The following is a 15494-nucleotide window of genomic DNA, read 5'->3' as shown; positions in this document are numbered from 1 at the left end:
TCGGAAAATTAGAGATAGTGTGCAGTAAACTCTCCTCTTATGCGGGTCTTATGTATTATCCCAATAACAAATTTATCAATATCAAGCTCTAGAAGTTGAGATGAAGATTAGTATAAAGCTCAATTTTATTAGGAACCCAGTTATGAAAGATGGACAACAAGGGACATGCCCATGAGAAAACATGCATAAATCTTCAGTAAAAAAGAATACAAACAAGCTGCCAAGAATGGATGTTCCCACAACGCCACAATCACCGCCTTTTGCTCGAAAAGAGCTCTTTGTTGATTAAGCAACCAAAAATTTTTGTAAGCTTTTACGATCAAAAGTAGCTCTTGCTTAAGCGAGAGCACTTGTGCAAGCAGTAGCTGGGGTAGCATCGACGAGTTTTTTTGTCGAACTATATTTTGCAGTGATAAATCTGAAAAATCGGAAAAGGGTTGCAACATATTTAGAATGCGGGAGAGTAAGCAAAAAAATAATAGTCGAGTTAACTTTATTTCTACGGAGAACCAATACCTGAAGAAATCCCTCCATAACAGCTCAAACATCAGCCAGTTCATTCCATCATCACCATTTTTCGGATTTTTGGCAGAAATTGTTCTGATAATTATCATAAAATTAAGTATTAGAATAGTTAAACATTACAGATGAATAAGAAGAAAACGATCAAAACCCGATAATCGGAGAAGATATCTTCCAAAATTATATCTACCTCGAAGCTGTTTTCTTCAGCTCGTCAAACATAAATCGGGGAGAAAGGCATCCCATAGCTAGCCATGGAGAAATTTTGCATGAGAAGTTGGCACCATATATGCTGTTAGTACCGTCCTTAGACTTGGGTGGCTGCGCGTTGCATTCGGCTGCAAATTTTTGGAGCCTTTGCATTGCTTCAGTCTCTCCTCCCACCAGGGAAGCATTGGCAGCTGGTTTTGCATCCTATTAAAGTTTTATAAGAGATCAAAGTCATGATATCACGATAGCATAAATCCAATGAGAGTAGGTCGAATAATACAGTTCTGCGGCCTCCAATCCACTGCAAGACTGTGATGCAAAGAAAAACGGTTCATAAACAAATACAAAATATCTTTGTTATTACAAGGGTAAGGTGTGTATATCCGATTCTCCGAAACCCACGTTCAGTCATTCATGTACTGGCTGATCAAGGTTTCCCTAGGTCATGGCCTGCTCGATAGATATCATTGTTATAGACTTTTAGGGCATTGCTCATAAGTGGCACGCTATATTGCCCGAATGTAGATCCAAATAAGCAAGGGATTTACGCTTCACCTCAAAGTGCAGGTGTAGAGTTAAGTAAGTGTTGCTAGGTTGCCGCCTGTAGATGGCAAGCCACATATGCTAAAAGTTGTGCAAAATAAGCATATATTATTAGGTTTTAGAATAAGAGACTTTGGAAAAACAATTGATCTAAGCTAGTATTGGCATCTGGGGAATAATGGAACTCTTTTAGGGAGTACTTAAGAGTTAGATGTTAACTAAAAACGAAGATTAATCAACGAAACAATAAAAGGTATTCTTATTGAGACGTTAAAAAATTAGGCGAATGGAACTGAATTCGTTTACTAATCTTTAACAGGATATGGAGAACTAAAAAGATGCCAAAAAGAACAACCAAAGGATTAAAGGATAAAGTATAAACACTATAGTACAAAAAACAATATGGATTTATCCAAGATGATTTAACATGAGTCCATGAATATATTCTCTACAACAAAAAAGGAGCAATATAGATAAAGAGAAAGGATTTTCACATGATTTCTACTGATGTGGAGAAATCATCTGAAAAAAAACCCTAAGGGAAGTACTTACGAAAAGGCATGCTATGTACATCAGTATAGTTCAAGACATATTTAAGAACGTACAAAATAATGTCAAAAGTTCTCAATCACGACATATAACATTAAGGATATCCTCCTAGATTAGGTTTAAAGATGCATTGAGGGAAAAGTTCTATAGCGCATGTTGTTCATTGATGACATTGTAATCATGGATAACACTAGAGATAGGAATAATGCTAAGTAAGAGATGTGGAGGTAGGAAATCAAAGTAAGAAAATTGTATGGTATATTCTTTTGGCACAAGGGTCATAGCAAAGGTCATGGAAAGTTCAACATCAAGGAGTCACTTCCAAGTGAGTGTTTACATACTTTCACTCAATTTTTCACAACAATGGAGATATTGATTCGTATATAAAAAATAAAATTCATTGTGTGTAACTCAATTTATCATCATCATCATCATACCTAGTGTATCACGCTCATAGAAAACTATGATCAGGGTTTGGAGAGGGAAGAACGACGGCAGCTCATACCCATAAAGCAGAGTGCGGTCAAAGAATCCCTCGGCTCGAGACAGGTCTTCAAAGAGAAAGAAACCCGCAACTTACAAATAAAATAAATAGAATACGTATAAATAACTAAAAATAAAGATACACTTAAAGAGGGAGGTAAAGAGCGATAATTAAAGGTAATGAACAATAACAAACAATGGGTAAAAGGGACGGGTTTAGTAATCTAAGACGTGGATAAGGAGCCGTCAACTGCCCCTATCCCTGGTTAGGTCCTTGGAGAGGTGAAGTTCATGCATATCATTTTTAATCTGTTCCTCCCACGTTCTCCTAGGCCTTCCTCGACTTCTCTTACCCTCCACTATGATGCATTCGACGTGTGCCACAAAGATAAAAGGTAAAATCCTACCGTACTACCATTATACGAGCACTCTTATATATGCTCAAATGTTGGGTCTTTAGAAGAGAGCATTCTTAAAAAAAAAATAGTATAGTTGAGATACTTCAATCAGATGGATGAGTAGGCATACGCTATAGGAAAAGTTTTGAAATGAAGACATTGAAAAGGGTAATGAAGGTGCTTATAATAAAGATAAAATGAAAAAAACTTGTTTATATAGGTTCAGTCATGTACAAAAACACCAACAACATACAAATTAGAAAAGTGAAAGGATTAGACTTTAAGTAGCTTAGAAGAGGAAGAGTAGGCCGAAAATAACATGGTTAACTGGAGCAAAGAATTGACATGAAGGATTAAGATTGCACAACTGGATAAAAAGAATGAAGGAAGATAATATATGTGAATGATCATTGAAATTGATTTTCTTAATTGTTAACTAGTATTAAATACGGTTGAACAAAGTACAATCTTTGTTAGGCAACCTCTCATGTTAATTTGTTTTGGTTTATGTAGTTACTCCATATAGTTGATCAGTCCATATTGTAAGGGTTTGAATTTTGGCGGGGTTGTGTACTATTTCTCAGGTTAAGGAATCCCATCACAACTACATGAAGTATGAACTACATAACATCTTCAAAAGAGTATTACTTGTAATCACTAACAAGAGTCAGTTTGCGTACATTCAACCCCTAAAATCCTGCTTAGAGCCACTTAATGACATAAGGGTAATGGGAATGTGTATGTCACTAGAGGAGTAATTTTTGTTTATAAACAATGTTCGTACATGTATTAAAAGTAAAATATTTATTTTTATCTTTAAATTTGTAGCTAAAACCAAGACAAAACAAGTGGAGCAAAGTGTAAAGTGTTTGAAGAGGCATACAAGAAGTTAGACTAGAAGAAAAGGGGCAAAAGATCTTTAGGATGGCCAAAAGGCGACAAACGATTAGATCCGATTTGAATAGAGTGATACACGTCCAAAAGAAATAAACAAACAACAAAACATTGTTATCCAAGATGAGAGATCATGGATAAAACGAAAGAGTACTTTGACGAAGTGTTCAACGGGTGTAGGGGGTGACAGAAGCCATTTAGATGGAAGAGAACGACTTTATGAGAAGAATAAACAACGTTGAGGTGGCAGAAGCTTTGGCGAAAATAATGTGTCCAGAGTAAACAAACAATAAGAAAACATTGTAATCCAAGATGAGGAGATCATGGATAAATGGAGCGAGTACTTTGACGAATTGTTCAACGGGTGTCAAAGGGGGTGACAAAAGACATCTTGATGAAATAGATGGAAGAGAACAGCGAATTTATGAGACGATTTAAAAAATAGGAGTGGAAGAAGCTTTGACGAAAATAAAGAAAAAGAAAGTATTGCCTCCTCACACTATCCTTACGGGACACTCAAGAATGCTTAGGACAAAATGACAAGATAAGATACCAAAAGGTTGGTAAAGTACATATATTTCTAACAAATACTTTGCCTCCTACAATAATCCTAAGTCCTAACTCCTAACTCCTAACTCCTAACTAGAGGTATTCATTCGGGTCATCAGGTTGGTTTCGAGTTAGGTGTTTGGGGTTGGTTTGAATTCGGGTTTTGCGTTAATATTGTTTTTTACATAATTGTAAATCATTTTTCAAGTCAGGTCAAATCGAATTCGGTTAAACATCGGTTAAATTTTGGGTCATCGGGTCTTTTTTAACACCTCTTCTCCTAACTATGAATTTCTTTAACAAAATAGCAAAGGCTCAAAAACTTTCCATAAAACACCAAATGTCTAGCCAAGCAACATAACATAGAGATGCAAAACCCCAAACATTTCCTATTGATCAACTCAAGCTATTGGTGCACATAATAAACAAACTTCAAGGTAATGGATCATGTAAATAAGAACAGTATCTACCACAATTCAATAAATACACAAATATTGTGAACATAAGGGCAAAAATACAAAAAATATAGCAAAATGTTGGAAGAAAAAACCTGAGACAAAGTAGCATTTGGATTTAGACCCAATTCCACAAGAGAAGGAATCTCTCCAGGCTCCACATCCCCTTGTGAAGGTAATCCTTTCAACTGATCCAAAGCAGCTATAGTCTCCCTAACTTTCAACCCTTGTACCTTTTCCCTAAACCCACCATAATTTATAGGCATTTCCTCTAATTTAAATGGTAAATCCTCTAAATGATACAATGTACTTCCCCAAAAATACTTCACTTCAACCCCTTCATCCTTCATTGCAGCTTCTATCCTCCCCTCTGATTTCGCCTCCTCCTTCGAAACCTCCCTATGAACATACACTGCATCAGCACCAATTGCTTTAACCATCTCAACAAGAACTGCCTCAGGTTTACCAATTCTAACAACTAAATCAGACCCTCTTTCTCTAAGATTCTTCCTAAGATCAGAAACTGATTCAATCAAAAAAGAAGCACGAAACGGGCCAGTTTTATCAAACCCAGATGATAATTTCCCATATTCTCTAGGGTCAAAACAGTAAAGTGGAAGAACAGACATTGATTCATTGTTTGCAGTGGTAAGACATTCATTGTCATGGACTCTAAGGTCATTTCTAAACCAAACAATGGTGGCCCTTCTTGCTGCTGCACCATTAGAAGGTTCAGCAGGCAATTTAGGGTTGATAAAGAGAGGATTTTGAAGAGGAGAAGCAGAAAAAGATGACTTTTTGAAAAAGGGTTTTGGAGGAGAAAGATTGGATGAAGAAAGGGAAAGAGTAGATATTGCAGAGGTAATTTGAGGTGGGAGTTTAGCATTTTTGGGTGAAAATAGATGAGAAATTTTGGTTGGTGTGAAGAAATGAGTAGGAAAAAGTGTAGAGATAGAAAGAGAAATGGAAGCAGTTGGTGGTGTTAGGGTTATAGGTGGATTCTCATTTTCAGGAGTTTGAGCTTCCATGGTTTCTGGGTTTTGGGTGGTAGTTTGTTCAATCTCCATTGATGAGTTTTGTAAGAGCTTTGAAGATATTGTTGGTCTTTATCTAAATATTGGGTTGGGGTCTTAGGTGGGAGCCAAGTTATGATCTTGAAGGGTTTGGTAGAATGAATGAAGAAGTTTGGTGATAATGGGAGTATTTGATTAATGTTTTTCTCTACAATCAAACCTATTTAACATAATAGTACTTCATAAAGTATCATTAGTGGTTTGATTAGATGATTAGATGACTCCACCTACCATCTTTTGTTCAATATAGATGCTTCTCTTTTTGGGAAGTATTTTTTTGAAGCTTTATGCACGGGTTTTACATTGGTAAAAAGTGGAAAATGATAACCATAAGTAAGTTATATTAAGTGAAAATTGATAATTAATACTACCTTCATTTTTTTATTAATAATTACACTTTACTCTTTTATGTAAGAGATTTTTGAGTAATGTATTGAAAAAAGCGGTTTTAGTTTGTATAAAAGTGTCAAGTAACATATAGTTCATGTTGTTTATTTATTTGAATAAGTAAAAATATCAAGTAATGAATTGAATATTGCATCAATTGCTGGTGTGTTAATTTAATGTCACAAATGTCATTTAGTATTTTTGAATGATCGACGATGCCAAAAACTCATTGGCATTATGAGCAACTTTAGTTTTTGTGCAATTTTATGTCAATAATGTCTTGTTTGATTTTTTTATTGAAGCGTTTTAAGAGTAAATTATTTAAATAAATTTATTCATACTCTATAACATTGTTTTGTGAACTATTTTAAATTTGAAATCATTACTAATTTGTAATCAAACTTAGCTTGAATTACCAAATTTAGTCAATGTTTCACCTTTTGAAAATCTATGGTTATCTTTTTGAGCAAGATGGCTAAAATGTTGTTCGACAATACTCAACTTGTTAACTTTATATCTACAAATTCAAGTGCAATAAGGCCTATATCTTGTAAAAACAACACGAAAATGACTATTTTTTATCTGAAAAACTCAATTTTTATTTTTATTCACTCTTTCGTTCTACCAAATTTATCTTTTAATACTAAAAAAATTTAAAACATTGACATTGAAATTTTAAGTGATTTAGTGGGACAAGTATAATTTAGTGTTGGGATCTACTTTTGATTGGGGGTTTGTGTTGTCTAATCATGTTTTTCTATAAATACTTAAAAGTAGTTAAAATCATAGATAATAATGTAAACTAAACTTTCATGAATTGAGAATATATACAGCTTTGGGCTTCAAAGTTTTATTCCAAGGATTTTAGTTTGCTTTTTGTGTTTCCTTTAACCCCTATGAAATATTATTGACTTGTCCTTGATTAAGCTTATTCTGGAGTAAATATGTTAAAATACAATTTGACCGAGGGAAAGAAGGGCTAGGGGAGGACAGCAAGAATCAAACTCATGATCTTGCCTGGGAAATGTGGCACATGCGCCAACTCCAACTAAAACAAGACTCGATTCTCAATAAAAAATACAGTAGGTAAAAAAATAAGTTAAAATGCACACAAGCATTAGAAAACAAAAGAATTAGGGGTATTACTTAAATAAAACTGTATCATACATATATGTATAAGACTTTTTAATTTTAAATAAAATGCAATAGAGTATCCTTAAATACATTATACATATCTTGCAAATACTTTACACAAATGATACAGAATTGAATGGACCAAAAATTATGGCATGCCAAATTATAGGAGGCCAGAGACTTTGAGGGAGGACAGAGTAACAAAAATGAGCCAAAGCAAGATGAAGTAGGCACATGAAATCCAAGCCCAAAGCCGAGGCCCGCCAAGCTCAGCACCAAATACGAGTCGCCTTAGGACCAGAATAGATATACAACCTACTGAAGTAGAAAAGAAAACAAGCAACGAAAAGCTAAGTCCCTCTGCACTTTCGATCCTCAATGGTTCACGATATGCAAAGTAATTGTATGTCGTGTCGATTAGCCATGGAATACCGATGCCCACATATATGTTCACTGAATTACTGCAACAGGAAAGGAAAACTTTAGAGCAATGATGTGATTCATAATAACCAAGCAATGTAACTACGGTGACCATGTATGATTCATAATTAAAGGTCAGATAGAATTCGAGGTTTAAGGTGAAATCAGACGATCCGGTTGAACCCAAAGGACTCAACCAGTGTAACATGATTCGCATTTTGAATTTGCAATTCGCTCGAAATGGCCAACATACCCCAAAACCGACCATAAATTGCATATATCGATTTGCTGCGAGGAGATCAGTACGTCATGTGACATAGACCCAACATCTCTGGGTTACCATGCATACAATTCACTCCCTTGTCCATGAAAAAGTCTTGTATGGACTTGGTCCACACTATTTTATTGCGCACCAACCTTAAAAGGTATTAAAATAGAAAGTATTTTTACTTGACGAGTACAATCATTGGGAAATACTTGCTAGTTTTAGGTTGGTGCGCACTAAATAGACCAAATCTATACAAGACTTTTACCTTGTCCATAAGCTAAATTGAAATAAACAGAGAGTAAGAGAATCAAACCTGCAGGTGATATTTGCAATAGCAGAGTCAGCTGTTGTCTGACGCTGAGCAGCGATCTTGCTAGCAACTAAATCCGGCCAAGAAGTTCCCGCAGCCAATGCAGTAAAAGCAATAACATAAGCGTTTATTCCTGCATGGGAAATGAAGATGAATCGGGGTTCAGGAAAAGAAGATTTCATTTCATCAGAGAAAATTGGTCGGGGATTCCAAAATTACAAAAAAAGAAAATCAAGTTCCGATTTTGAAATGAACCTGTCACACAGCTTATCATGTCCGTGATTTTTGTCACTACGTAAGCTATACCGCTGATGAACATAAGCGAACAGATGAAGGATATCCATCCATGAGCAATTTGGTAAGGAGGCACGAACGCAAACATAACCTTCCATGGAAGAAGGAGCAAATACCAGAGAAATCTGAGAGACTTCGCGTAGATGACTTCCAATTTTTTCTGTTCAAACTGTCCCGGAAAAATTTAGCAGTCAATGTTTGCATAGAACAATGATAAGAACACACTACATATAATGACACAAATCGGTAAGATACATATTATTGCTCCTTAGTCTATGTTACTTGGACTCTTCATTTTGCTTCACGTACCTGCGACCGAGTCTGATCCTTGATGCTCGGACATTGATATGGCACTTAGATACTTCATTTAGGCATAAAATTGAATATTTAGACGCATCTGACATTTGGACACATACCAGTATCCGACATTAGTACCCGAGTCCAAGTAACATAGCCTCTGTCATAACGAGTTTGCTCTTGACAATGCATTTTCTCGCACAATATGTAGTTGGGGGCAAATTTGTAGGGATTGACGGAGTATACGATTTATAAGAATTTTGGATATACGAAAATTGAAATTCACACTCAACCAGAACATGTCAACTCATGAAACAACAGAAAGGAAATAAGATTAACGCTTTTCATTATAATACCGTGAAGGCATCCACAAACTGGTGTTTCCAAAGTGACAGGAAACTAGCATCATCTACAATCTTCTTCCTCAGAAGTTGTTCAGCTGGTAACTCAGTAACTTCATCCGAAGGCAGGGCATGATATAAAGGACCTGAAAGTCGTACTATGGTGAGGATCATTTTAAAGATATCAAGTGCTTGCATTATGAAGAGGCACACACGACACACCAAAATTCGGGAAATTATGAGTAATCCAGACTGCAACAATTACAGATGTTCACATTTGACCAGACAGCTTCTAGAATAAACGTTGTCACGCTCAAATTCCATATAAAATGCCAAGCCATTGAAGCCAAAGGCATGTTAGGCTGTTAGCATATACTCCTACTAAGTACAGCAGAAAATATGTACTCCTTCCATTTTATAATGTTCTATACACTTTTTGTTGTAGATGTTCTATAATGTTCGTTAAAATCTCACTTTTTCCTATTTTTGCTTTAATGGTAACTTTCTCTCATTTCCTCACTCCGTCCTTGTCCCTACAATCAAGTGCTGCAATATCAGCCAAGAACATTATGGAACATAATTAGTACATAATATCATGATTCACGGCAAACTTATGAATTGCCATTCTAGGGATTCACTCCCTTTCATTATACCAAGAACATTATGGAACACAATTAGTCCATAATACCATTTCCAGGGATTCACTTCCTTTCAATAAATATCATCTAATACAAAATTCCATAGTATTGAACTTTATGTTACTGATTAAAAGTCTCTATGCCATTGAAGACCTATGTAGGAATCATATCTTCTAAATATGTACCATGCGAGGGAACAATTTTAATAGTACAAGCCTACAAGGCCTAGCTAGAATGACAATCACTGCCCTTTAAATCACCCACGACTTTTTGAGTGCAATAAGAACTCATATACTTATACTTCAAGCTACTGAACTCATATTCTTATACTTTAAGCTGCTAGAAGTTACCTCTATCACACACACGCGCCCTCTAAATCACCATGTGATTTTGAGCTCCACACAAAAAATTAACTCAGTACCATTGAGTTGTATTCTAGATTTACACCGATTACTTCAAGGCCGGTTCTAAGCATAGTCGGGGTAGCCGACCGCCTAGGGCCCCCCAAAATAAGAGGCCTCAAATATTAAATGGTGCAATTCAGCCCCGTTTTTAGCAACACTTTTTAAGTGATTTATTTGTAAACCTTTTTTATATTTAAAGTATTTTTAGAATATAATATTACAATACATTTTGTCTTGAATTATTTTTCTTGAAGTGGAAAGAATTTTATCTTTTGATATAATAAACATCCCCATTTTAAAAGACATCGTAAAATAAATAGGGCCTCCAAAATTTTTGCTCTGCCCCTGTATTACTTACTCACCTTTCTCATATTACATTAGAACAACTCATCTTTTCAGAAGAGAAAAGGCCTTGTCAAGCTTTACTAAGGCTTCTATCAAACCTTTTTATAAACGAGTTTTGTTCTTTGATCGTTTGAACATATATTTTTTACAAACAGAACCTTCACTGTGCCTTTTATGGAATCAATAACGAAATATGGCATTTAGATCATACAAATTCAGTTTTCAGTCATAGCGACATCCTGTGATGTGGTGAAATTACCTATATCACTGTCAGCGTGAATGGAAAAGATGTCAGCAATATTTCTATCATCAATATGAATGACTTCAGGACAATCGAAAAAGTCTTCTCCGAGGCTCTCTTGTTTATGTGGTGAAACCTCTTCTGGGACCCAGTCCAGTGGCCTCTCAGATCTTGAGCTAAATAATACAGAAACCTCTTTACACCAAGAAAACCAAAGCGGCAAAACCAACACGAGAGTATGTGAAAAGAAAGACTTACAAAGGAAGAGATACGTAAGGCCAGCGCTTGTCTTGAGCGTACGCATTTAATAGCAGTAAGCCATATTGCAACACTGTCAACAAAGACTCCCACAGTGTAATTTCATCAGGAGTCCAAACCTGAAGTAAAGGAAGCTTTTCACAGTATAATATCATCTTAATGAAAATATCAAGCTTGCATGAAGAATATTATGTCATATCATCTTACAACAAGAACAATATGGGCAGAAATAAGAATTTATGTCATATCATCTTTCAACAAAAAATGTATTTATGTAAGATGATGAGAAAATATAAGAACTCTCAGCTAGAAAGACCATATGTGATGAATAGGAACTAGGATATTTATTACCTTTAAAATTATATATAGCCATATGTATGCCCAAAAGGACCAAAATAACTCGACCAGCCAGACTCCAATATCAGATATCTTCTTGAGTTCTCCAGCTTTAGGAACAACTACACAAACAGCATGGATTGGGAATAGGTCGAATGCAGCAGAACCAACTAAAGTACCAGGACCCAAGCCTACAACAATAGTAAGTCACGAAAGTCAATCTGATGCTCCACAATAAGACAAAGGTTAAACTCAATGTAATGCAAGATGAAGTCCATTTTGAGATTTTTGTTGTATGAGTGAGAGAACGCACAATATATAACGACCTATTATAATGAATGATGACTTTCACCACGGCAAGTTGACGCTCTACCGCTGAGTTATATCCCTTCCCTGCCCTGATCGAGAAATAGACTAACTAATACTAAGGCAAAGGGTCTAGAAACTCAACGCCACTATTCTACTATTCTTGTCTTGAACAACTTGAAGCCAAGACTTCTTTTCGCACAATTACGAATACGAAAATAATCGGGAAATTTGGATTCAATTGTCAATTGTTCCTATCCGAAATCGAATTTTGCAAAGGGCCAATTGAACAAAACAAATTTTGAAACTCAACTGGATCCAAATGTCTACGGAAAGCTACAATATAATTTCTAATTGAACCAAATTAAATTCTTGTACTTCCATTTATACTATCTCTATCATTCATCAATACCAGGTGTTAGAAAAATAAATTCAGCACTAACATTAAATAAACAAAAGAAGAAATGTATCGAGCAAACCTCCAGCATAAAGACTACCAAGGTTTCTTATCGCATCAATGGTGGCTAAAGATATTTGAGGGAAGCTAGTTCCAAAAGCCAGAAGACTAATATCCGCAATTGTATAATTCCATACCTTTTCATATCTAACAGTTTCAACCTTAGTGAGAGGATCAATTTCCACCATTTTACGCTCATGCTTAACGACACTCTCCATGGAGCGAAAAAATCTAGATGTAATGGCTGATAATCCGATGAAACAATAAGCAAGGCCTACGAAGTACAAGGTCGTGCGCAATCCATCTCCTAGAAGTGTTTCAAATCTAAATAGTAAATAGTCATTGCACTTGTCATGGGCCAAAGCCGCAACTAAAGCATCTGTATAATGCTGAAGAGGCTTGAACATCTTTAAAATCAAAGCACAACTATCTTTGACAATGGTACATCAGCAACTGAAGCAAATCATGAGAAGCCCCCAGATTCCTAAGAAATTAAAAGGGGCAAGACACAAAATCAAACACTTCTACAACACGACAACAAGCAAACCATCATAAACAATAACAGCCCATTTGGTTAGTGATACTAAATGGTGGTAATGGGAATGATTTATAGTGTAAAGTTTCATCAAAAGTTCTATGTCACTCCCATGGTGATGAAACTTTGATCACGAAAAATTTTTTTTTTACAAATTTCCATTACCACCTTATACCACATCTCCCAATGGTAATGCATTGGAATGAATTTCATGAAATAAATGTGATGATTGAAGTTGAACAAGCATAGCCACTAAGGTAATACCACCTACCAAACGGGCCGTAATGGGTTGAATATTAATGTATCCAAACAATCATACTATCGACAAATTCAACCTCCAAGCATCAAATTAAGTGAATAGACATATTTTCCACATGATCGTATTCATATGCTTCTTCTGAATATAAATCCATAACATCAATTAAAACCCATCTTCCATAACATCAATTAAAACCCACCCTCAGATGAATTCACACACCCACAAAAAACAAATAAAAACATAATTTTGACTTTCTTAATTATATAATTGATTATTCCTTCCACTTTTCCCCATTAATCTGTACTATTTAACTAATTCAATCAGTACCCAGAAATTTCCAATTCCATAACAGGCATTTTCATAAACTATAACATATTAACATCCATAAGAACAAATTGAGTCAAATCAACAGTATAACTCAGCAATTATTGAATGAAACTGCAGATGGTAATGTGATATAAGTAAGATTAAAAGTCTTGTAAGTTAAAGTATGAAACAAAAATGTTGATCCGATCTTTCGGGGGATTGAATAAGCAAAAATTTAGCATTCACAAATGCAAATTGCATAACAATCCTACAACTACCATTACTATAGTCTACAAGATGCAAAATCAACTGAATAGGCTACAGAATTGGGTAACATTTTCAAGCAATTGATAAACAGTAGTAAGTAACAGTAACAGTAACACAAACACAATCCTGCATTTGGGTTGCGAATTACTTGTATAATTTACAAAGATTCAATAGAAGTAAAGAACAGTGCAGCAAATAAGCATTCAGAAATGGGGATTGAAAAAAGACAAGATTTTGCATACTGGGAACTGGGAAGCAAGTAGAAGATGGAGCCGAATGCTAAAATGAAGAAAAACTGATCTGATTACTCAAAGATAGAATGGGAATTGGGAAGTTTGAAGTCCACTAAATAGACAACGATAATTTTGGAGTGAATCACGTGTATTGTGCATGATTAGGATTCAGGGTACGAGGCTTGAATTGTTACGGGTTAGGTTTTAATCGAATTTAGTTATTATTAAAAATTTATTTTTAAACTGAGTAAAAGTCATGATTTTTATAGAAGGTTAGTAAATATTAGATCAAGTTTATTATTATATTAATTTTTTCTTTTAAAATTATTATTAATAGTGACATTTTCCCTCATAATATATTACCATAAATATTTTGCTAAAGTAGTCATCTAAATTGTCCTATAAATTTTACAATATTTTAATTTTTGGTTATAATTTACATTTTTTTAAAACTTATTCACATATGAAGTACTATTTTTCATTTTCATTTTATATATATTTTTTATTATTAAATTATTCAACAAATTAATAAAGCAATTTTGCAATAATTTGGTAATGTGAATTGTCAAATCAAGTATTTTGAATTAAATTATGGATTTGTGTCCTCTTTGGTGGAGAAAGTACCACGTTAGTGCTTTTATTTGGATATTGTATAACATAGTATCAACTCCACATATAGGAACATACTAGTAACACCTCCACATATAAGAAACTTGTATTGAATTTGTTTGAAAGAGAAAGGCATTGCTGCTGGCATTGCTCTGTTATGATCTGAATGAAAGTGATCGGATTTGGTTGATGACTTGCAAGATGAACACATTGAACCACTTGTTTGGGGATTGCTTTTCGGAAAATCCTTTCGATACTTAAGTCAGTGATTGGAATAATAAATGAGTTATGAATACACGAGTAGTCGAAAGAATTGTTGGTAGAAATCTTACCTCATTTGGCAATAAAAAAAGGTATTTATGGTGCCATAAATGACCTGAGTTGGATTATCAAGGAGTATTTTAATAATTTCTCCTTGTAAAGTATGCTCAAAGGAGCTTTGTACATCATTTCCGAATTTTAGACTTATTGACTTGGCCCGTTAAATTGGGACCCTTAAACCCCATAACACACTAAACTTTTTCTTTACATAATTCTAATGTCCCAATGTAATCTTTTAAATAAGAATTATGTTGAAACAACATTTTTGAGAACGACCAAATGATAATTTTGATTTTAAAATCCATTTTCAATCATACAATAATAATACCAAGTATAAATTGTATGGTATGAATCTTAGTTTAGGACCTTGCCTCAAACTCAGTCTTTATTAAAGATATGAATTTTACTTTACGACACAAAATGAGTTAGAGGTCGAGTCTTTATCATTAGATCTAGGTTTAATATTCTTTTATTAAATCTTCCACATGTAATTATTAATCAAAATCGACTTATATATAACCCACGAATGACAATACCTAATACCCATTATTCATTATGGATCTAAAGGGTATGTGTCTTTTTTTAAACCCAATTAGTCAAGGTCTATTCTTTGTCTAATAATAAAAGTTGAGTTTTGATTTAATGTTTTAATGCTCGACTGGACCTCTAAAGTTCAAATACATATACAATCTGAATTTAATTTATGAATTTGTATCCAACTCAGACATGACACATTTAAACTGACTTTTGAGTTATAAGGCACGAGCCTTGTTTTTTAAAACACGATAGTAATCGGTTATGAATTTATTGTTTTATAATCATGCTCAACCCTTATACCTAAACCAAAATTAT

The 15494-nt window shown here is 34.5% G+C and overlaps 2 protein-coding genes across 3 annotated transcripts; both read right to left on the bottom strand.

The window, feature by feature from the left end:
- Positions 1–107: 107 nt before the first annotated feature.
- Positions 108–5961, bottom strand: LOC130813981 (blue-light photoreceptor PHR2-like). The gene is made up of 4 exons (XM_057679942.1): positions 4699–5961; positions 713–936; positions 517–600; positions 108–418 (listed from the first exon to the last, which is right to left on the bottom strand). The coding sequence occupies exons 1-4, from the start codon at positions 5668–5670 to the stop codon at positions 337–339; spliced, it is 1362 nt and encodes a 453-aa protein (XP_057535925.1). The 5' UTR covers positions 5671–5961; the 3' UTR covers positions 108–336.
- A 1219-nt stretch (positions 5962–7180) lies between these two features.
- LOC130813979 (magnesium/proton exchanger) lies at positions 7181–13916 on the bottom strand. 2 transcript variants are annotated; one of them, XM_057679940.1, is made up of 9 exons: positions 13722–13916; positions 12135–12596; positions 11365–11540; positions 11014–11132; positions 10774–10931; positions 9143–9273; positions 8451–8658; positions 8199–8328; positions 7181–7658 (listed from the first exon to the last, which is right to left on the bottom strand). In XM_057679940.1, exons 2-9 carry the CDS (start codon positions 12517–12519, stop codon positions 7361–7363), a joined length of 1605 nt encoding a protein of 534 aa, XP_057535923.1. In that variant the 5' UTR covers positions 12520–12596; positions 13722–13916; the 3' UTR covers positions 7181–7360. The 2 variants fall into 2 exon arrangements, with proteins under 2 accessions (XP_057535923.1, XP_057535924.1); XM_057679941.1 differs by having other exon boundaries at positions 12135–13916.
- Positions 13917–15494: the final 1578 nt, after the last annotated feature.

The sequence above is a fragment of the Amaranthus tricolor genome, chromosome 5 (genome assembly GCF_026212465.1).
Source record: "Amaranthus tricolor cultivar Red isolate AtriRed21 chromosome 5, ASM2621246v1, whole genome shotgun sequence".
Lineage (NCBI taxonomy): Eukaryota > Viridiplantae > Streptophyta > Magnoliopsida > Caryophyllales > Amaranthaceae > Amaranthus > Amaranthus tricolor.
The sequence above is the reverse complement of the archived record's forward strand: the minus strand, read 5'-3'. Positions and strand labels throughout refer to the sequence as shown.